The sequence below is a fragment of the Vigna unguiculata genome, chromosome 6, assembly GCF_037176805.1.
Source record: "Vigna unguiculata cultivar grain cowpea cultivar isolate G323 ecotype 2 chromosome 6, ASM3717680v1, whole genome shotgun sequence".
Lineage (NCBI taxonomy): Eukaryota > Viridiplantae > Streptophyta > Magnoliopsida > Fabales > Fabaceae > Vigna > Vigna unguiculata.
Genome location: NC_140797.1, coordinates 37,787,192 through 37,809,889, shown reverse-complemented (window position 1 = coordinate 37,809,889; position 22,698 = coordinate 37,787,192). Strand labels below are relative to the sequence as shown.

At 31.3% G+C, this 22,698-nt stretch overlaps 3 protein-coding genes and 1 pseudogene across 7 annotated transcripts; 3 read left to right on the top strand and 1 right to left on the bottom strand.

Annotated features, from left to right (window-relative positions):
• The first annotated feature begins 1,274 nt into the window (after positions 1 to 1,274).
• Positions 1,275 to 2,530, top strand: LOC114187636 (uncharacterized; annotated as a pseudogene).
• Positions 2,531 to 4,696: 2,166 nt separating this feature from the next.
• On the top strand, positions 4,697 to 5,692 carry LOC114188536 (uncharacterized). The gene is made up of 2 exons (XM_028077109.2): positions 4,697 to 5,009; positions 5,156 to 5,692. The coding sequence occupies exons 1-2, from the start codon at positions 4,731 to 4,733 to the stop codon at positions 5,690 to 5,692; spliced, it is 816 nt and encodes a 271-aa protein (XP_027932910.2). The 5' UTR covers positions 4,697 to 4,730.
• A 2,746-nt stretch (positions 5,693 to 8,438) lies between these two features.
• LOC114188755 (uncharacterized protein At5g08430-like) lies at positions 8,439 to 19,465 on the top strand. Of its 3 annotated transcripts, XM_028077388.2 has the most exons (13): positions 8,439 to 8,590; positions 8,670 to 8,843; positions 9,479 to 9,558; positions 9,945 to 10,132; positions 10,882 to 11,773; positions 12,568 to 12,680; positions 12,801 to 12,860; positions 13,191 to 13,277; positions 14,190 to 14,240; positions 14,653 to 14,723; positions 14,959 to 15,212; positions 18,578 to 18,698; positions 18,805 to 19,465. In XM_028077388.2, the coding sequence occupies exons 2-13, from the start codon at positions 8,722 to 8,724 to the stop codon at positions 19,172 to 19,174; spliced, it is 2,409 nt and encodes an 802-aa protein (XP_027933189.1). In that variant the 5' UTR covers positions 8,439 to 8,590; positions 8,670 to 8,721; the 3' UTR covers positions 19,175 to 19,465. The 3 variants fall into 3 exon arrangements, with proteins under 3 accessions (XP_027933189.1, XP_027933190.1, XP_085531401.1); XM_028077389.2 differs by lacking the exon at positions 13,191 to 13,277; XM_085675275.1 differs by lacking the exons at positions 8,439 to 8,590; positions 9,479 to 9,558 and having other exon boundaries at positions 8,707 to 8,843.
• A 1,194-nt stretch (positions 19,466 to 20,659) lies between these two features.
• Positions 20,660 to 22,143, bottom strand: LOC114188756 (Cytochrome c oxidase biogenesis protein Cmc1-like protein). 3 transcript variants are annotated; one of them, XM_028077390.2, is made up of 4 exons: positions 22,005 to 22,143; positions 21,676 to 21,784; positions 20,975 to 21,079; positions 20,660 to 20,902 (listed from the first exon to the last, which is right to left on the bottom strand). In XM_028077390.2, the coding sequence occupies exons 2-4, from the start codon at positions 21,718 to 21,720 to the stop codon at positions 20,804 to 20,806; spliced, it is 249 nt and encodes an 82-aa protein (XP_027933191.1). In that variant the 5' UTR covers positions 21,721 to 21,784; positions 22,005 to 22,143; the 3' UTR covers positions 20,660 to 20,803. The 3 variants fall into 3 exon arrangements, with proteins under 3 accessions (XP_027933191.1, XP_027933193.1, XP_027933192.1); XM_028077392.2 differs by having other exon boundaries at positions 21,676 to 21,754; positions 22,005 to 22,136; XM_028077391.2 differs by having other exon boundaries at positions 21,676 to 21,870; positions 22,005 to 22,123.
• Between the last annotated feature and the right edge of the window lie 555 nt (positions 22,144 to 22,698).

Genomic DNA, 22,698 nt, shown 5'->3' with positions numbered 1-22,698 from the left:
ATGCCCTCAAAATAGTTAGAATTTAAAATTCTTCATCTCACACTTTGGACTCTTTGCTCACACGAATATTCTGGTGCTCTCTCTGGTTCAGTGGTGCTCTCTCTGCTCCTCTCTCACAGTCCCGTCACTGTTCCTCTCTCACTAGCTTTGCTCACACGAATATTCTACTCCTCTGCAGGTACACAACATTCTTCCTCTTCCACCACATTTTTATTTCCTTCACACCATCACAACTTGTTCTTTCCCTTTTCTTCTCTACTTTTTGTTTTATTTTCATTGTTCTTCCTTATTTGGTTGTTGCATTTGGGATTTGGGTTTCAATGTTAGTTTAATATTTTGTGTTTATCATTTTTGTCCCATTTGCCTACTAAATATTCGATGAAATGTTCAAGTCACAATGTTAGTTTTCTAGTGTTAAACTTAAGCAAGCAATGTTAGTTTTCTGGTGGTGGCTTCTCATATGGAGGATGGAACAGTGGTGGAGGGAGAAATGGGGGGTTATATAATGGCGGTGGATTTTCAGTTGGTGGAGGTTCATAGATGGGTGGAGGTTCAGTTATGGGTGGTATCCCAATTGGGGGAGGCTCATAAATGGGTATGTTGAAATTGGCCACCGTTGGTGTAGTAACAAGTGCCACTCCAAGAAGGAACAACAAGAGTGAGTGTGAAGAAGTCATGGGAACAACTTGTGGTGGAAACTAGTAACAACGAAATAGTATTTATAGGGAAATACCAGAAAATTTTCTGTCAATATCATCAACCTTTTGTTATTTTATGCAAAATAATATTTAAATCCGAATTAAAGTCAAAAGTGTGGCAGATATAATTTGTGATTTTGATATTCAGTACCCGGGAATGGATTTTTCACCCATTCAGGTTTAATGGAGTCTACTGGGAATTACATGTTCCCAGTTTTCAATGTACAAATTCAAGCAGTGACTGTGTAACTATAAATAATTTATTTGATATGAAAGTTGAATTTGCAACAGCACATAGATAAGAATCCTATAATTTGCACAAGTTGTCTTGCCATTAGTCTTAAATTTCCCGCGTATATATTTTTTTATTGATAACATGGATTTTGCATTGGAAAAGTAACATAGTTGAGTTTGGCAACATGCATATCTAGATAAGATCTTACAGCTTGAGTGTAGGTGTAGTTTCTCCTGCCAGTGAGTTGGTCACCAGTGTAGGTGTACTTTTAGATACTATATTCAATATGGATTTTGTTGTTTAACTAATTGTTGTTTCCTTTTACTCTTTCAGTGCCAACATATTGTTAAGAAATGGATACTAGTATAAATGATGGTGCAATTATTTCAAGGAAACGTAAAAGAGAGGAATTTAAGAAAATCATTATGATTGCTGCTGCTTATGTTGTTTATATGTTTATGAGTGTAGCAGTATGGTATCACAATAATTACTTAGATAAGGAACCTGCTCGTAATTGGGAATTGGAACAACGTAATTTCCTTAATCGTCTTTATAGAGGGACAGAGAAAGATTGTATTGAACAACTAAGAGTTAGTAAAAGTGCGTTTCTCAAACTTTGTAAAATTTTACAAGAGAGAGGTGGATTGGTAAGAACGAAAAATATTCTAATAACTGAGGCAGTGGCGATGTTTTTACATATCCTGGCTCACAATCTTAAGTACAGGGTGATACAATTTAGTTACTATAGATCAAAAGAAACAATAAGTAGACAATTCAATAATGTCTTAAGAGCGATAATGAAAGTGAGCAAGGATTATTTGAAGTTTCATACTTATAACCTGGAAGGTCTTGATGCAAGTAGATGGAGATGGTTTGAGGTATGTTTATTGATAATTATACTAGATTAATTAACTTTACACATTTGTATAGACATTACATATTAATAAATGTATGTTGCTTGTAGAAATGTGTTGGAGCACTTGATGGAACTCATATTCCGATAACAGTTTCTCCAGAAGATAGGCCTAAATATCGTAATAGAAAGGGTGATGTCTCTACAAATGTGTTGGCAGTTTGTGGTCCAGATTTAAGGTTTATTTATGTGTTACCTGGGTGGGAAGGTTCTGCAGGAGATTCTCGAGTATTACGAGATGCTTTACATCGTCAAAATAAACTTAAAATCCCAACTGGTAATATCTTTTAAAAATAATATTTAATTTAATTTTAATTGAAGCCTATGATTTTTACTTTAAACTGTTGTAGGTAAGTACTTTCTTGTGGATGCGGGATATACTAATGGTCCTGGATTTTTAGCACCATATCGTGGGACTAGATATCATCTCAATGAGTGGATTGGGAACACCCCTCAAACTTACAAGGAGTTGTTTAATCTTCGTCATGCAAGTGCACGAAATGCAATAGAAAGGTCATTTGGGATATTGAAAAAACGATGGAGCATATTAAGAACTCCTTCATTTTTTGATATAAAGACACAAATAAGGATTATCAATGCTTGTTTTGTGTTACACAACTTCATCAGAAATGAGGGACTAACTGATAAAGTTTTAGAAGTTCAAGACCTAGAGCTTTTAGCTAATGTAGATGAAGAGTTAACCCTATCAAGGGAAATAATTCAAAACAATATCACAGATGAAGTTGCAACTATTCAAGTCACCGAAGAATGGACAAGATTTCGAGACACATTAGCAATGAATATGTTTGCTAGTTATCAAAGATGAAGTCACCTTTTATGTCATTAGTTGGCTTATTTCATTATGTGATTATTTCTTTATCTGAGATTGAGACTGGAGTTTTTGACAAGAATTTGTTAATTTCAGGATATGATTCTTGCTTTGAGTTCAGGATATGATTCTTGCTTTGAGTTACATAGATGTTATGCTAATATGATCTTTTGATTATAACAATTGTTGTGGTTTATGTTGTGTGCTCAACATATCTATTTTCATTTATGTCTGACTTCTTTTTCACACACTCGGCACCCTCAATAATTTCAGGTTTTGAATCATATACAATGTGCATTTGAAATACTAAGATATTCTTTTTATCAGTATTAAAATAGCAGATACTGTATGCCTATGTTATTATATTTGATTCAGAAATGGCATGTACAATCTCTACTGTGTTTGAAGGAATTGCCCTAGTTCTAGAATGAGGGTTTTTGGGTCTGGTGTGGTGGGTTGTATTAGATACTCATGTTGTTGTGCCAAGATGATATTTCTTTTAGGATTCGTGACCGATGGTTTCTTGAATTTTTCTTTGAATCTGGCTAGTTTGCTTAAGTGGGATGGCTGTTGTTTTTCTCGGAGCTGTGTTTTGTCATGTACTTGTTGCTGAAATGTGTTCACTTATAGTAGCATCTTACAGTTATATTACTATTATTTGCCTTCCAGAAAAACGTTTTTTTTTCACACTTTCACTCAATCAGAAATCGTAACATGCTAGATATCACTTTTAAGATAACTATTGTGAAACTCAATAAAGTAATCTATATCTGATTTGATGATGTTTTATAATTATTGTAAAGTTAAAAGAAAGATAAAGTATATATGTCTTGCCATTGTGAAACTCAATAAAGTAATATATATCTGATAGATTAATACTTTTCTATTTCACTGCAAAAATGGTCTCTAAGAAAACTATAAAAATAGGATTTGGCTTTTTACAAGTTTATATATAAAATTTGATTGAAAAATCAAGGGAATCATTGTTTAAATTAAGTAATTGCTTTGAAAAATGCTCTATAAAATGAATGTGAAAATATACTAGCCTCAAAAGTCGCAGTAACTATGATTCCCGTAATTTAGTTAATAAATGAAAACCTAGGAACTTAGGATTACAGCATAATATGGGTGCATTTAGTTCTGACTGTTTGTAGTTCTGATATTTGAGATCAATATTAAAGTTAATCTATTTTTATTAGTGTCATTATTAAACACTACATTCTATTCTCTGTAGTGTATTAGTGTCTTTCTTTTGCTATTTCTTTTGTTATTAAACCTTATCAAATATAATTACCACAACTTTTAAAAATAATTATACACACATCTTGAGAATTTATGTATTGATTTGAATATTTTTTTCCACTCTAGTCCATATGTAGTTCTCTTATAATTTCTTGATTATTGTAATTTTTCCTTGATTAATCACTCTACACCCATTTCACACCAATGTTATTGCCTATTAAAAACTCAATTATTATATAAGCAACAAAATTGGTATACAGATGGTACCCTGGCACTAAAAAGGAAAGAGTTTTCTAACAGTTATGATAAACTCTAGCAGATTGTGGGATCGATTAAAGTGAAATGTTCTTTTGCTTTTGCTTATGATAATAATATATGAAAGTTCTCAGGTATGCATGTGCTATTAAAGTGAAATGTCTAGCAATTTCCTTTTGATTTCTTTATGTCTTTTTGTTTTCTAAGTATTGTTCAAAATCTTGTACTTGTTTTCAACCATATTATATAGTGCGAATATCTTCTGAATCTACTGTTGCCACTGCTCCAATTAATGGGTTTTCTCAGCATTCTTGGTGTACGTTTGAAGCCACTGCTCTAGCCCAAAACTTGATCTGCTATTTCATGATCTTTATGATCATCACAGTAAATTAAGAATTCTGCTTGAATTGATAAGTTTTGTAAATTTCTTGTTTATCTTTTAGAATCACTTCTGCAAGTTATTTGTTATGTGTAGGTTAAGAAAATATGAAGGGTAAAAAAAACATGACAGAAAGAAGCAATGATGAAACAAGAAGTTATTTTTCATGGAATTTGGAGATGGAACGTGTGTTAGCTGAAGTATTAAGAGATCAAAGAAACATGGGCAATAAGAGTGACGGAGCTTGGAAAAGAGTTGCATATAATGCTGCAGCTGTAGTGTTATCCAACAACTTCAAAGTCCAAGTCACTTGGGAGAATGTTAAAAATCGAATCAAACTTTGGAGATCATGGTATGGAGTTGTAAGTGACATCCTTGGTCAGAGTGGATTTGATTGGGATGGAACCAAACACATGATTACAGTTGGTGATGAAAATGTATGGAATGAATATGTCATTGTAAGTACTCTTTTACATGCAATCCTGTAGCAATTGTTTTTTTTATATGCCATTATATCTTTGAGTAAACAGTGATTGTATGGTCTAATTCCTTTGTATGGAATTGTAGTTGTGTTATTATTGACTTCTTCCTTTTCATTTTCAAGTCGCATAAGGAGGCTAGACATTTTCGATTCAAAGCAATTCCAAATTGGGATGATATAGTGGATTTATGTGCTAAAGATAGAGCTACTGGTCATGGAGCTGAAACTGCTATGGATGCTGATGAAGTCATGAGTAAAGAGGTAACTGAAGTAAATTTTGTGGGTTTGGAGGACTTGAATGCTACTATAGATTTGGAGGAACCAAACTCTAACTTAAAAAGAAAAGCACAATCTACTTCAAGTTCTACTAGTACACAATCTCAAAGGAGAAAGATTAGTGAAAAAGAGCTAATGACTGCTTCAATGAAAGATGTGGCTGAGTCTTTTAGGCGATTGACACATGTATATGGTGAAAAGGTTGATGAAAATGAAATCAAAGAAGTGCTAGATGAGGTGCGTTTAATGCCAAATCTTACTAAGGAACAATGGGCTAAAGTTGTTAAATGGTTAGCTGACATGCCAAAACAATTAGCTATTGTGAAAGCCCTTCCAATTGAGCAGAAGGAAGATTATGTTTTAATACATATTTCTACAACTTAAATCATGGTATGTAATATATATTTTCTTGTGATTGATTAATTTCATGGTATTTGGTTAAGTATGCTGCATATTCGTATTAATTGTACAATACTATGATTGATAAATTTTGTTGCACTTTTGTAGATCTAGCAGATGTTGAAGAGGACTGAAACAGGATGTTAAAGAGAACTAAATAGGGTGTTGAAAGACTTACTAGTTGGATGTGGAAAAATTATAAAACAAACATATTAAATAAGAAAACACTTATTTTAACATGTTATTTAGCTTGACATCATAACTTTGGATAATGAGTTTGGTTAATTGTGATATCAATTTATGGATTTATGTTATATTTGTGGGTTAATTATATCACATTGATGATATTGTGTTTTTACGTTATATATTAAGCTTGTGATTTTTATACTTAATTGTTTTATTGTTTATAAATGAAGTAATTAGTAATTAATAATATATTTCTTTGATAGAGTGAATCGATATTGATATAAATTATATTATTGTTGATCCAGAATTTTTAATATTAATTAATTTTAAAAAGTTGGCTAATATTTTTAAATTGAACTATTAAATATTATTTAAATATTTTAAGTTCATTACTATTTTTTAAATTTAATTTAAAAATTTTATACATTGAAATAAATATTATTAAAATAAAATTTTATTTTATAAGAAATTCAATTGTCTTATCCAAACAAGAAATTCAAATGTATGGTATTCTAATTACCCTATCCAAACAAGTTATTTAGAAAATGATGGAAATTCAATTACAAGAATTTTAAATACTATACATTTCAATTTCTTAGAATTGTTAAATTACCTCGTCCAAACACAAGGTAACTGTATTATGCATAATTAAATAAATGTAGTTTTTCATTTTAAGATTTCCTTACTGTTAAATTTTCTTCATAGTCATGTGACATTATTAAGAATCTTCATTAATTACTTGTTGAATTTTTGTGGTGGATCATTATTTTTTAATAAGAAAAAAAAACATTCAGAATTGTATCCATATTAGTACATATTTTATATTTTCTTTATTTTACCATGAAGAGAAATTTCTTTTATTTTTAAGACTTATTATTTTAATATAAAATGTACATAATCTAGTTTTTGACATTCTTTTATAACTTAACCTATTTTACAACTTTTTTACTTATTTTGATACATATTTTTTAATAATTAAAATTTGACGTCGATAAAAAATCTAATTCCAAACAATTTTAAAAGAAAAATAAAAATTATATATATTTAATGCTGTGAATTTTTTTTATAATACTAAACATTGTCAAAGTAATAATGGGAAAATACTCTTTATTTTTATTTATTATTTAATTGGTGAATTTATTGTTTTTATAATTATCATATTGATTTGACTATTTTTTGGTATAGAAAATTCTCACAATTAACATAATATAAACAAACTAATTAATTGTAGGAAACGTTCTATATCATATTGAAAGAAATTAGTTTAAGTTTAAAATAATATGAAAAAATATCATTTTAATTAAATTGAAATAATGTTTTTAGTATAATTTTAGTTTTAAAAAAATTATAATACAGATATTATAAACATAATTTTAATTAAATTAAAATCACATTTTGGGAGTGTATATATATATATATATATATATATATATATATATATATATATATATATATATATATATATATATATATATATATATATATATATATATATATATATATATATATACTTCTTCTGGGATCTTATTTTTTTTATCAAGCATAATAAATGCTTATTCAGGAAGAAATGCCAAGGAAGTGATAGGAAAAAGAAATAATAAAACTTGTGAAATTTAAGAGAAAAAAAGTTGCTTTTATCATAATAGGTTGCTTAAATAGTTATTGAAATTGAAAATATTAAGAGCTTCTCACTTTTGTTTAAGGTATTCCTTTCAATATATAAAATATAATATAACAATGTGTAAAATATAATATAGTACGATTGTATACAATAATAATAAAAATAATAAACGATAAATAATAAAAATAATAATTAATAATAAATTATTCTTAAGAAAATAAATAGTATAAAAATATTAATATTAATAAATAAACTGAACTAATTTATTTTACTTCTAATAATATAGTTTCAAGACATTTTTTTTTCCATTTTTCATTTGTCTTCGATCAAATAACATATACTTTTATTCTACTCTTTTACTTATTTATTTTCACCTATTTTCTCTGCTTTTATTTTTATTTTTTTACCAAAAGTACCATAGTAGTACCAATTTCACTAATTCGGAAAAGACAAATTTTTTAAAATAAGAAGGAAATTAATTGTTTAAAATGAGAAATAATATCAGATGCCTGTGTATACAACAACTTTCAATTTTTTTTCATTCACGGAACATACCATAAATGTAAATACATCTTATTTATATGATTTCCACTATTAAATTAAACAATAGTCAAAATTATAAAATGGACTAAAATTTATAAAATTAAATTTAAGAAAAAAAAAAGTGTACAAAAAGATTCCAAATTTTAACTCTTCAAGAGAACTGAGTTTTTAAGTAAAATTTGAATAAAAACATGCGATACACGTTTTTGCAATAATAATAACATTGGACTAAACCGCGTTATTAAATTTGTAACACCCAAAAAAGAAAAACCAAGATGAGTCAGAACATCTGTAGTTATTGAAAATAATTTGATTTAGAAAATGTAAGGTTCGAATTTGTATATATAATAATAATAATAAATACACTCAATGTGTCCCACTAAAATCCTACTCAGACCCTTTCTTCGGTTTCTGTGCCCTACTTTTCTTTCACTCTTTCACCCTCTCACTGTGATCACTCCCTCCATCCCTCACCAATGCCTTCAGAATTTACTCACAGCTTTCTTACAGATTGAAATTTTCATTATCTTCAGGTCTGTTCTTACGTTCAGTTCATCTTTTTTGTCTTTCTTAGTACTGCATTTTCTTATCTGATTTTTTGGTTTCTTTCAGCTACATTTTGCAGAGTTGTTGGAGTCTGTTTATTTTATTTTCGTGAAACAAGATGGTGAAGAAGAAGAAGACAAGGACCGTAAAGAAGAAGAAGAAGAAGACAAGGACCGAGGATACTGAGGACTGGTGTTTTATGTGCAAGGATGGAGGGTTGTTAATGGTCTGTGACCATGGGTAAGTTTCAACTCCCAAACAAGTGTAAGTTGTAGAGATGAAATTTTAATTTTAAAATACAAGAATGAGCTATGAATGAGAAGAAGACTGTTTATTCTTGGGACACTTTCGAAATGAAGCAGATATAAATTTCTTACAAATCTTTTATATACTACATTAATTTTTTTTTTTTAACCTTTGGTAGTGACAGATGAATCTGTACTAAAAAGAACATAATATTTAATTACTTTATTTTTTAATTTTTTTTTTGTTTTAATTTTTTACAGAGTGCTGTGACTTTTCACTTGGGTCTTTGTTTTTGTGGGAAATATGAAGTGTGTACATAAATTTGACCCGTGGTAGTTTGCTGCTTCTATAAATGGCATCAAATTTTTCATACCTGTTTTCTAATTTATACCAAGAATTTGGCCTTGCAGCAAACACAGAAAATTGTGAGGTATTAAAAAAATAAGTTGTTCATACTTTAGGCTTTGTTTATTTTACCTTTTGTTGGTAAAATTGTGGTTTACTTGAAATCTTCTTCAATCGTGTGTGTGCGTGTAATTAACAGTGGATCTCAATTTGAAATCTTGTATCATTTTATTCTCTGGAAAAGACTTTCTTTTTGACTGTTAATTAACCCATGTTGATTGAAGGGGTTGCCGGAAAGCTTATCATCCTCGTTGTGTGGATAAAGATGATTCGTTTTTGGAGAACGGAAGTGAATGGACTTGTAGTAAGCCCTGCTTCTGCCTATCACCCTACCATTATTGGAAGACAGTCAAATATATTTTCTCTATGCAATTGATTCCACCTTGAGATCTAATTACTCATCTTATATATCTGGGAATTATGCACAGATGCTTCAGTTGTTCTCTTATACACTATTTGTTGTCAGAGTCTACATTGCTTGATTATCTCAAAAAATAAGCAAAAAAAAACTACTGTTTATCTGTATTACAACTCCTAAGAAACCTCGTATACGGTCAATTTATTTTCCATGCATAGCTATAAATGCGTCTACCCCCTGTTTCCTCTCTCTGTTCATGTTTAAGAGACCATGTTAGAATGCCTTTTGATCCTTTTGTTACTGAAGGACTTTTGAATAAATTCTTTTTGCAGGTTCACATTTTTGCTACCTCTGCCATAAAGTGTCTAAGATTAAGTGTTTTTGCTGTCCAAAAGCTACTTGTGGGAAATGCTTTTATGATGCTGACTTTACAATTGTCAAAGGGAACAAAGGATTTTGCAGACACTGCTTAAAACTTGCTTTTCTAATTGAAGATGATGCTAGTATTGATTCTGACGGGGTAAGATTGTTTTCAATCACATCTTATATGCAGCAAGGGTAAAAGGAAGACAAATTGTGACAGTATTTGACATCCTAAATTTGAAAACAAAATGGAAAATTGCCATTAATGGAAAAATACAAGTTTAATTTTTTTACTAGCAAGTGACAAGAATGGCTATTAAAACTACACAGGTTGTTAAGCTGGGACAGTAATATTAACAGAGGCACATCTTTTCTGTGTTTTTGCCTGTTTTTTAAAAATAAATATTGTTCTATTTATTTTGAAGAGAAACTTGGAAGCACAGTCTGGAACTGTTTTATTGTTATTGTTTTAATTAAAAGCAAAAATTGTTTATGAAAAACACTAAAAGGAACCAAATCTGTATTTCTTACATTCCTCTCACTTGTATGAAATGAGACTTGAAAATGAAATCTTACGTTTGTAGAGTTAGTTTTGATGAATTTTAACTAAGAAATTATAATCAGTACTAACATATGGTCTTTTATGGCTGGATGCTTGATGCATACTGATGAATGGAGAATTTTTCATGACTGGATAAGATTTCAATGTATGCCTAGTTATAGAATTTTAAAATTTAAACTATGGTCAAGTGTAGTATTTTCGCATTTAACTTAAGACATGCTTATTTTACTTTTTCTTGATGGGAACTTGGAATTTAGTATAGAACATTTATCTTTCTCTGGAACTATTAAAACAATTTTATTTTCTTTCTATCACTTTATTTTTTCATGCTTTTTTATTAACAGGAAGTGGTAGATTTCAAAGATCAAGATACATATGAATTCTTATTTTCAGAATATTATAAAAGCATCAAAAAAGAAGAAGGGCTGAATTATAAACATGTACACTCTGCCCATAGATTTTTTAAGAATGGCAAAAGCAAATGTGACTTGGATCCAGATGAAATAGGTGTAGAGGAAGATGACACTGGTGATTCCGAAGACGTGAGTAGCTATATGGTTTCTGATTGTGATGACCTGAGTGACACAGCAGGATCAAAGTCGGGGAGGACAAAGAAGGGTCTGGGAAAGTTAAAATCAACGAAAGGAAGTGGGAAAGATAAGAAAAAAGAATTTATTGGATGGGGTTCGAGACCTCTCATAGAATTTCTTGAATATATAGGCCAAGACACGAGCAATGAACTTTCTGAACATGATGTCACTTCAATCATTATTGAGTACTGCAGAGAAAACAATCTTTTTGACCCTAAGAAAAAGAGAAAGATACATTGCGATGCACTGCTGATATCCTTACTGCGGAGGAAATCCGTAAACAAAAACAGGATGCAAAATCTTCTGGCACCACACTTTGCTGAGAATTGTCAAGAAATGGACGATATTAGTAGCAGTTCTGAAGATAGGGATTACAATGAACCATCCAACTTGTCAAGAAAGAGAAAATCGATTTCATGTACAGAATCTCATAATGTAAACATAGTTTCTGAAGGGCATCAAAGCTGTTTTGCAGCAATAGTTAGTTCGAACCTCAAGCTTGTCTACTTGAAGAGGAGTTTAGTCGATGAACTTTCAAAGCAACCACAAACTTTTGATGGCAAAGTGCTAGGAAGTTTTGTAAGAATCAAAACTGATCCGAATGACTATTTACAGAAGAATTCACATCTGCTTGTGCAAGTTGTAGGTAATTTATCTCTTGACTTCTTCAAACTACTGAAATAGTACTTGGTAGATTTTTCAATTTTTAATGGAAGTAAAGTAGTTAATTTTTGCTGGCAGCAAAAAGGTTTTCAAATAAACTGCTAATAGTGTAATTGTTTGATGATCCTATTTCTGAAATGGGATCAGAAGTATGCAAAAAATTTCTTGGTATGTAATTTGCCTTAAAATTCATGTTATGTAATGAAGAGATAGACATGTCTGTTGCAGCTAGTAGTAAGATATTCTTGTTTTGTATCTAGTTAGCATGTGTATAATACATGAGTTGAAGAACTGTAGGTATATAAACTACTTTTGTGATGTAAAATTATAGAGGATCCTGTGCAAAATGCTTTGTTATGTAAAATTATATATACCGACTGCCTTTTATTTATTTTTACTCAAAATAAATCTACTGCTTCTTATACTCGATTAAATAATATTATTTCTTTTGACAAGACATGTAAAGGAATTAATTGGATTAAACTCATCATAACTTTATCTTGAACTTCATTTTTTTAAATATTTTAAAAGAATTAGTGGACCATGCATATAGTTTTGACTCTAATTTTCTTGTATTGGAAGAAAAAGATCCCGAGTCATCCATTGTATTCAAAACGCATATCTAAATATAAATGAAATATAAAATCTCAAGCATATTTTACTTTGTTCTTTCTTTAGGCACAGTACATTGCTGTGGAAGGTCAACATTCCTGATGCTGTTATACTAGCCATCTTTCTTACATGCATAGTTGACATTCTTTATCTGCAAAATTACAGGAATAAACAGACCTTTAAACAATGATGAAACCAACAAGGAAGTTATGCTTCAGCTTTCTAATGTGCCAAAAAATGTACCTATCTCCAAAATTTCAGATGATGACTTTTCTGAGGTATGAATACAGTGGTAATAAGATTTTTCTCTAATTTCTCCTTTCCTTATAGGCACTGGAACTAAGTAAGCAACAGTTTCCTTCCATGGATTCATAATTATAACATTTGATGTTATGCAGGAGGAATGTCAAGATCTGTATCACAGAATGAGAAACGGTCTGCTCAAACAGCCTACCGTGGTTAGTTTGTATGACTTATTAGTGATTTAGTGCATACCATAATAAATACTATGCTCATTGCTCAATGATCTGTTTAAATTTTATTAAGGGAACTGTAAATCTTGAGTTTGATGATAAATTATTAATTAACATTTTTCTGCAATGTGTTGGTTATGTTTGAAGTTTTCAGCAAATAAAATGGTGAACCAATTTTTGTTATAGAATAGCAGTAGTACTGCATGTAAGGAAGCCTTTGGAGGGGGAATTTAAATATGATTTCTAAATTGTTGTCTCCATTTAATTGATCTGCCAAATAATGATGAGAGAGTTTTCTGACATCCATTTATGAAGCAAAGGGTTGGTCTTTCCTGTTTGAGGAGAGTCTCCAGTCACGTAACCCAGTTTACCTTTGCCGTTGAAGACTTGAGCTCGTCAAATGTAATTTCTTCCGATTAGCTTTTAGAATTGTAAACTGTAATTTAGAAACTGAGGCAGAGCATCATTTTAGATATTTATTTCAAAGTCCAACTCAATCTCACAAAATAGAAGATTAAAAACGGAGGAACATAATCATCAACCGAGAATGTATATGCTCACGACCAATTTGATGTTCCTAAACTATGTAACCTACCATTAGATTTCTTTGAAATTTAAATTAATTAACTAAACAGAAAAAAGAAGAAGATAAAATCTACAACAATAACAAGTTCTCTATCTAAAACTTATTCAATTCTAGTAAGGGAAAAGTCTCATCACTTTAACACACTCCTTGAGATTTGTCATGTGTTGAGCTTTAACTCCACGAACCGGGAGTGCAGTCAGTATACCAACAAGTTTTCCTTTAATTTCTTGGCTTAAATCATTGTCATCATAGTCATTTAATTTAACTTCATATCTTTAAAAATGATATTCCAAGATTTTTTATCCCGAATTATCTTGCATGAAATTTAATGACTTCAAGTTGATAGGACCCCAGTCTTTCATGCCAAAACATCCCTCAATTTTGATAATAGAATCATGAACTTCAACTAAATTAGACTTCAAAATTTAAACCATTTCTAATCTTTTTAATCTTTGTCATCTCTATTTCATGTTCATGAATGATAAAACAATAATTTTCGGTAAAAGGAGACCGTGTATCTTTGTGTTGATTTTCAACAGTATATCTGTGTCTTTCATTCTAGTTTAGGGCCGTTAAACATATACTTTAGTAAGTCTAGACTATACTGATTAAATGGTCTTTATGTGTTTTATGTGCTATAGTTTGATTTGCAGAATAATATAATTTGTTAGTTAGTCATAGTACCATCATGTGACCAACAGATGACAACCACCTCTTTATGTTGACAGCTGGAGCTTGAGCAGAAAGCTAGAAGTCTACATGAAGATATAATAAAGCATGTACGTATGTACTTATCAATATTGTTTGTCCCTTTTGTGATTATAAAGATAGAATGCAATTCACAATACAATTTTCGTGTAGGTTAGCAGTTATAAACACGGTCTATGCATCATAAAATTCAACAACAAAGGCTAGCTTATTAATTACTATTTTCCAAAATTCAGTGGTTAGAATTGATTGTATCTTGTAATTATAAAACTCGCTTAAGCACATGCCAGCAGACACTAAACATATTATGCAAACTAAATTTTAAAATCTGCCCTTAAATTATTACTTTAATTCTTTATGCTTAGTATGTCTAATTGCATGTTAACATTATTGAACACCTGATTCTTTTAGGCTATTAAAGAGCACCACGCGTATAATTTATTTTTACTGATGTTTGTCTTTATGTTTTGCTTTATGTGACAGTGGATCCCAAGGAAGTTAGTATTATTACAAAACCTAATTGATCGGGCAAATGAAAAGGGATGGAGGAGAGAATATCCTTTCATGGTTTACTTTTTTTTATTGATGCCTCAAATTTGTGGCTAATGGTCAAAGTATTTTCAGTTGTTTTCCATTTTAATGCTTGATCAAGCATATCTATCTCAATCGATTTAAAGTGGGAGAGAGGAGTTGTAAACTAAGCTGATTTTTGATAAATGTTGTCTTATTCTCTGTTTGGAGTTTGATCTTTTCTGTGTGAGTAGTTTGATCCTTGACCATTTTCCGTACGCTTTCTGAGTACTTAGATCAAAGGCTGAAGCTTGAGACACAATTCGAGCAATCACGTTTATTAAATGACATGCCAAAAGTAATTCCTGAAATAGTTGGTACCACACTATCCCCAGACGGTTCCCCAAGAAGAGATAAACTTGAGCAAGGTGGCTTGTCAGAATTAGCCAGTGGACAGACTTGTAACTCTGTCGGACAGTATTCCAAACACATTGGTTTTGCTCATTGCCTAAATAATAGAACATATGCTGCAGGTTTGCCATGTTTTTCTATCTTTACTTTCTTTTTTTTAGTTTTTACATATATATGTTATTTTGAATACATATCTACCAGACAATAGTATGTAAATCAGGTTGATGTTGTTATGCAAGTGTTGTATTTATTTTATGTCTGACAAGTCTGATGTGTCAAATTTATTTTAAAACTTCGTCGATATGGTTGAAAATCAGTTTCATACCTTCTGACAAAAAAAAAAAATTTAATAGTTGCCCTCTGCGATTTTAACTAAAATAGGAATTCAGTTCTAATCTGGTTATCCTAACATTCTTCAATAGAATGGTCTTGCTGAACTTGTTTGGCTTATCATGTTTGCTAGCATCATATTTATTAGTTAATAAAATCGTACTTCTGTGCTGATTCTGTTGACAACTATAGCTTCAAATCTCTTAACCAGGCGAAGAATACATGCTGACTAACCCAAAACAATCTGGTTGTATTATCTTTGTTTATGTCACAGTAAATTTTAGGCCTAAACTTAATCCATGTGCTGAAAAATGTGATTTATATGCTCTTGGTAAAGAAGGATATAGCTGTTGTTGCTTTACAAGAAAATATAACTGTTGTAGCTTTACAAGAAAATACACACTACGTCAGTGTGTATGTATCCGTTTGGAGAACCTTTATTTCTCTTATGGACGAGATCACGACCAATGAAGATACTTTTCTGCATGAGTTGGGTACCCAGAGGTTCCAAAATTAAGGGCTGGTTTGGCTGGAGGGGAGGGACTGGAAATGGGTGGGATGGATAAAATTAGGTTTGTTTGGTATAATAGAAAAAGGAATGAGAGAATTAGAAAGTCAGTGTGTTTCACTAGAGTTTTTTCGCTCTATATCTCGTCTATTTCTATTAATCTATCTATTTATCTCATTATTTCTTTTCTATTTCCCTTCAACCAAATATCTTTACTTTTCTCGTTATTTCTTTCTTATTTCCATCTGCATATTTTAGTTTCACCCACTTTATTTTTCTACTCTACCAAATGGACCTTAGAAGTATATTCTAGAAGAGAGATTAGGTAATTAAAGGAAGAGCATTTATGGTTGTTACAAACAGTTGTGAGTGGTACCTTTAAATAAAAGTGGGGTAGTGAGAGGGACTTTGATATTATGGGGTGCCTACATCATACAATTTTTTCAAAAAAGTTGTTACTGATAATATTCACAAAAGAGAGAAATTGCCCTTAAATAGAATACAGAAAACTTGATTAAGGAAACTCCTGATTTACGATAGACACAATCTATCCCTGTAATTTAGGATATCCTGTACAATAAATCTAAACTATATGGTCAACTTATCCTCCTTATTATGGAATGTAATTAAATCTCCTATCATGGAATGTAATTAAATTTGAACAAGGAAACATTATCTCCGACATATTTCAAGGAAACATTAACAGTAGACTGAAATGTGGCACCACTTAGCCCTTTCGTCATTACATCTGTAAGTTGATTTCTAAGTTGATTTCTAGAGAATACAAATGGTGTACAAATTGTCCCATTATCCAACTTTTCCTTAATGAAATGTTTTCTATTTCAACATTTTTAGTTCTATCATATTTGTTAGAAGTCCCGCATTGATTAGAGATATGAGTTTATAGTATTTAAGTGGATGCAAACCTGATCTTACAAACCAGTTTTGTGAGGTTGAATTAATATAGTATCAGAGTTATTGTTAAAGCCTATTTTAGCACTATCGAGCTGTTATCAGACCACACATTAATGTGTAGTCCCATACATGAGATGTATATACCTCGACGCGACGGGATGTGTTGGAAGTCCTACATCGACTAGAGATAAGACGAGTTTATAGTGTATAAGTGGGTGCAAATCTCACCTTACAAGCTGGTTTTGTGAGGTTGAGTTAGGCTTAAAGTCTACTACTTATCCAACTTTTCCTTTATGAAATGTTTTCTATTTCAAGATATTTAGTTCTATTATATTGGATTAAGCACAATATTTATTGCCAACTTGTTATTGCAATACAGTCTCATAGGCTTCTTCTCATCAATCTTCAAGTCTTTAAAATTATCTTTAACCATAGTATTTCACGAATCCAAAAGTCTATTGCTCTAAACTTTGTATTTGCACTTGATCTTGTCTCAATATTTTGTTTTTTGCTCCCCCAAATCACCAAATTTCCTCCAAGAGAAGTGATATATCAGGATTTAGATCTTTTTGTTGTATATAGAGAACCTGCATAGTCAACATCTGTGTAGGCTTCCAAGATCATCTCATTTCCCTTGTAAATAGAATTCATTTTCCAGATCCTTTCAAGTACTGCAAAATGTGATAACAACTCAGACATGAGTGTCCTTTGAATTGCATGGACAGACTTACAATCAATACATCATGGGTAATGTTGGGCTTAGGGTAAGACAAGTAGATCAATTTTCCAACTGGCATATGATAAGATTGTCTATCAGCTGCTACATCTTCAATTGATTCTCTAAGTTTGTGATTTTGTGCAATATGTGTCTCTACTGGTTTGCATCCTAATTTACCAGTTTCATCCAATAATTCTAGCAGATTTTCGTTGGGAGATGAAAATACCATGACGGGAATGAGTCATTTTGATACCCAAGAAATATTTCAATATGCCTAACTCTTTAATTTCAAATTTTGTTGTCAAACGTTTTTTTTTTTAAGACTTCCATTCCTGGTGCCTAATCATTTCAAGTTACAACTATACCATCTACGTAAACAATTAATACATTAAGTCCTCCCCCGCCCCCGAAGAATTTTCATCTCCCACAAAAAGTATGTTCTTGATATACTTGTTTTGATACTGACAAAAAATCTACCTCTTGGTACTGTATATCTTTTAGAGAAAGTCTATTAATATGGAGAAGTAAAAAAAATAAGATAAAGTATCTCGTTCTAGTGCATTAGTTGAATTTCAAGCCCTTGCACAAGGTATATGTGGAAGATTATGATTGAAAGTCATACTAGAACCTTAAAATAAAGGTTTGCATCCCTGTACAGCTGTAGTGTGATAACATTAACCATTAAGGGAGCTAAAAGTTCATTGTCCTATACCAATATATGGTGAAGTTTGTCTTTATTATGAACTATTGTACATTAGAAGTTAAATACACAGTTTTAAGTTTATATGTTTTAAACAACCAAATCCTTCTTTTACTGTATTTTATGAACCTTTTATTATTACATTCCTATATTTAGCCCACCATATCATTTCAAGGTTAAGCAATCTGTAGACGTGTATGCATTTTACTGTAAAAAGTGACCTTTTTTTTTGTTCTGGGTTATGTGAGGAAATTTATGTAGACAGTATTTGCAAATGTACCTCACAATATGCACTGTGTTAATTTTCATGGCTTAGGTCCAAAATCTCCAGTAAAGGAAAACCAAGAGGGCACAACCTTTCCTGTTGCCAGTACTGCTTCCCAATATAAAGACACTTCTCAAAGGAATATGCCTCAATCTTCTACCTCAAAAGCAAGGTAAGATGATCCTGAGGCTAAACTCTTTGAATCTGAACTATCCAGCAAAATATGGCTTGTGCCAACTGAGGAACACTGAATCTGGTTCTGTTATAATAAATGGCAGAAATCTGTGTGTTACCTTGGATGCTGAACAAAGAATAAAGGAGAAGCAAAGCATTTCAGTTGCAAGTGTCAATGACAAACAGGATACATGTACCTCAGCTATTCCAGTGGAAGACAAGGAATTGAGCAATCCTACTGCAGGTGTCATCGTTTTAAGTGACGATGATGAACAAGAGAATCCTGATATTTCTATTTGGCATTGTATAGGTTCCTTTGGTGAAACAGGAGGACCCTATACAATGTCTGCACTCAAACTTTGGACGGAAACTTCTCCAATACCCTTAGAATTCAAGGTCTGGAAGACTGGCCAGAGTGCAACAAAGGCAATATCTGTCACTGATGCCGTGAAACGATTTTTCTCACGCACGTAAGTAAACGGAAACGAAGGGGGAGTCACTTCCTTAATCAAAGTACATAGACAGTGTTAATATAGAATTAAGTACATGGAAAGTTTTAACCAAACAGTTGCTTGGGTGGAATGTTGCCAAGTTAATAGTACTTCCTATGATAATGTTTACTTTGGATGTAAATTTCACCTACAGAATTGCAGCACAAAATAGGAACTCAACCCAGTGAAGCTCTCAAAAGTTGTGTATTTGCTTATCAAATTCGAACTTGTATTCCTTGTTCCTTTTGTCTTATGACCACAATTTTTGCTTTAAGTTATCAGCATTCTCTTGGAAAACTCGATCAAAAGCTAAACAAGGAAAAATTCACTGCGTGAAACTGGAATTTCAACTCCTTTTTGGATGCTCGCACATTATGTTTAAGATTCAATGTAATGTTTGTTTAAATTAAAAAAATATTCTTTTCTTATTAATAATGGATTTAATTACTTAGTTGCTTGCTGCTCCAAAAGGTTTCCAATTCTTTTAGATTCTTTTGTTCGTTTTTCAATGATTAAGGTAGTTACAGCCGACTAGAGGATTTAAGATCAGAAATTAGGATCTCAGTGAGTGTCTGGTTGTGTCTAAGCTAGTTTCGGAAGATTAGAGAATGATATGCTTTATTGAGAGCTAAGTGCGTCTATTGAAGATTGAATTAGATTTACGTAAGTTAGGCATCACATCATCTTTTAGAACATTTTAAAGTTATATCAAATGGCATGAGTGATAACTTCTTTATACTCCCTTTCGATTTTTACCTTTGAATACCTTCACCAAAGAAACAAACTACAATTTGAAAAATACAGGGAAAATGTTCGCAGCACTGGAGGGTAGTAAGCCAACAAAAAGCAAGAGTTAAGAAACCATATAAAACTTTTCTCATGTTCAAATTAAGAATGCACAAAAATCTTTTAAAAAAAATACAGAAGCTAATTTTAACTTGAGAGAGATGTTAATCTTTTAAAAATACACAAGTCAATTTTAACTTATAAATACTAAAAAACATCTATCTAAAATAAGACCTGGGTGCTACAGAGTGCCCATTCTTGGCAAAAGAAAGAACATGGTGCTGATATCTGTCTTCACCTAATAAAGTAAACCGCATAAATAATACAGACATTAAAAGAAACAGTTGACAGTAACAGCCATAATGTTCCCAAGGCAAAGTAATCTTCAAGCGAAGTTATATACATAACCACCTACATCATGCAGGGATAGGTACTTTAACATTCTGGTTCACTGTCTACAGTGGAACCCAAACATGTTATGCTCATTGTCAAGTCATAGCAAATTTAGAACCTTAGAAACCATACATTTTATGAGTGCTTTTTACTCCCTGATTCCAAGTTTAAATCCTAATTACATCAGCCAACAAACATGTAATGCTGACTGGGTAGCATGCATGTAAGTGAGCAGCACGCATAATGAATCAATGATTATTGACTGAGTAGCATAAAGACAGAGCAGGCAAGGGCATAAAAAATACTTCAAACAATATGGTCGTGTGTAACAACCCTCTTTTAAGGCTGTAAGAAGTATATCATATAAAGGCCATGTATAAAATGTTCTAATTTGCAGAACAGTTTGGCATTTTCTACATCTCAAAAAATCCTTCTATTGACTGCTGCTTGCAGCATTTTCTTTCCTCAAAATTCGCAACTGTTCCTTTAACTTTTTGCTCTCTTCAAAATTAGCCTTCCGCTTCAAAGCTTTCTAGGAGAACAAAGAGAGATCCTTAACAAACAACAACAAAAAAATAAAATATAAGAAAAGAAAAAGGTTCACCTCTGCTCTGAAACAGCGATCCAATTTTATTTTCAAATCAGTACATTCGCCAAAGAATTTGGCAATTGGATGTTCTACATGACACTTTTGAAACTGCTCAATAATCTGCATAAACGCACAGTCTAAATTAAAGTTATACTGCTTCACCTTTGCAAGACCAATTACAGTGAAATTCAGGACCAAGTGAAAAAGTTTGCCCTTATTTTCTATTTTTACTTTATTTCCCGTATTCTAAAGCTTATACAAGGAAAAGTAAAAACAGAAACAAATAAAAATTGTCTTCACTCTACCCATTTGCCATACAGACTTCCGAAGATAATAAATAAAGTAGAAATAAAATCTTAAACTAAATAGTAGCTTAGTAAAATCTGAATTTCTAAAGTCCACCGTGGACTGCAAAGGCAATGAAAGGAGATTGAAGCTTTTTAAGTATTGTCATCAAAGCTTCATTCCATTTATCCAACATAAAACTCCACATAGCCATTAAAAGTTTACATTGCAAAGGTGATTTACTCATAGAAACACTAGATTAAGACCAAACATCCTACAGTTAACCATTATCCCATGACAAAACTATGAGCATCAAATTAACAATACACAACAAGTACACCAATAACACAACAACAATATCTATTTAAGAATACATTAATAATAGTAAATAGTTTGGTTTATTTTTAAACAGAGAGATAAAACAAACTCACTTCAGCGCACATTGGGTGTTTGTGCAATGTTAAAGGAGGGTGCATCTTCCACAGTCAAATATATATGCAACACCTTCTCCTGCGGAGCAACCACCCACTGTTATGTTCCCTTCACAGTACCAAACAAGAACTATATTCAAAAAATTGAAATCGGCCGCAGAAGAAATCCAATGCAAAAGATCATAATTTTGAAACCTAGCAAAGCCATAGATTACAACATAGCAAGAAATAAAGTGATGAAATCGATCAAATTGAAATCCAACGGGAAAAATATAAAACCGGAACTTCGAAATCATTATTAAAGTCTCGAAAGTGGGAAATTAACTTACCCGATTCAAATTTGAGATCGAAGGCTCAAATGGGAGTTTCTAAGCTAAGGGCGGTGAAGAGTTTGGAACAACGAATGAGGAACGGGAAAGACACGGCTCATAAATGTTTTTTTTTTTTTTTTTCATATGTTATAACTTAATAAAATAATACAAATACCAGAAAATAATTTTGGGCTTAGACTAAACATTTTTTTTTGCACATGATATACAATACAAAAGGGCCTTTTTGTTTCCGCACCCCTTAAACTAACTTCACACTCGGTCCAATTTTGTTTGTGACAAAAATATTCTTGCCAGAAACAATACACTCCAGAAGCTGAAGAAGAAATTGCCCCAACTTTGTTAGAATTGAATTAATACATTCCAAAAATAATCTAAAAGGAATACATACATGTGTCATTATCGTTAAAGTGTATAAACAACATATTTTATTGTTATTAACTTATATTAATTAAGTAATTACACAAAGTCAATAATAATAAAAAAATATATTTTATTTGGATTTATCAATTTTTTTATAAATCAAAAAGTTCAATTCCCAAAGTAAAATTAATCACTACATAATTTAATAATTACCCGGAATTGACATATTTAATACATATCCCTTTCCACTAGTTCTTAGAAGATGAATATGTTAATTTTTAAGTCAGTTATCAAAATAACTCCTAATACCTACATACTTTTCTAGCAATTA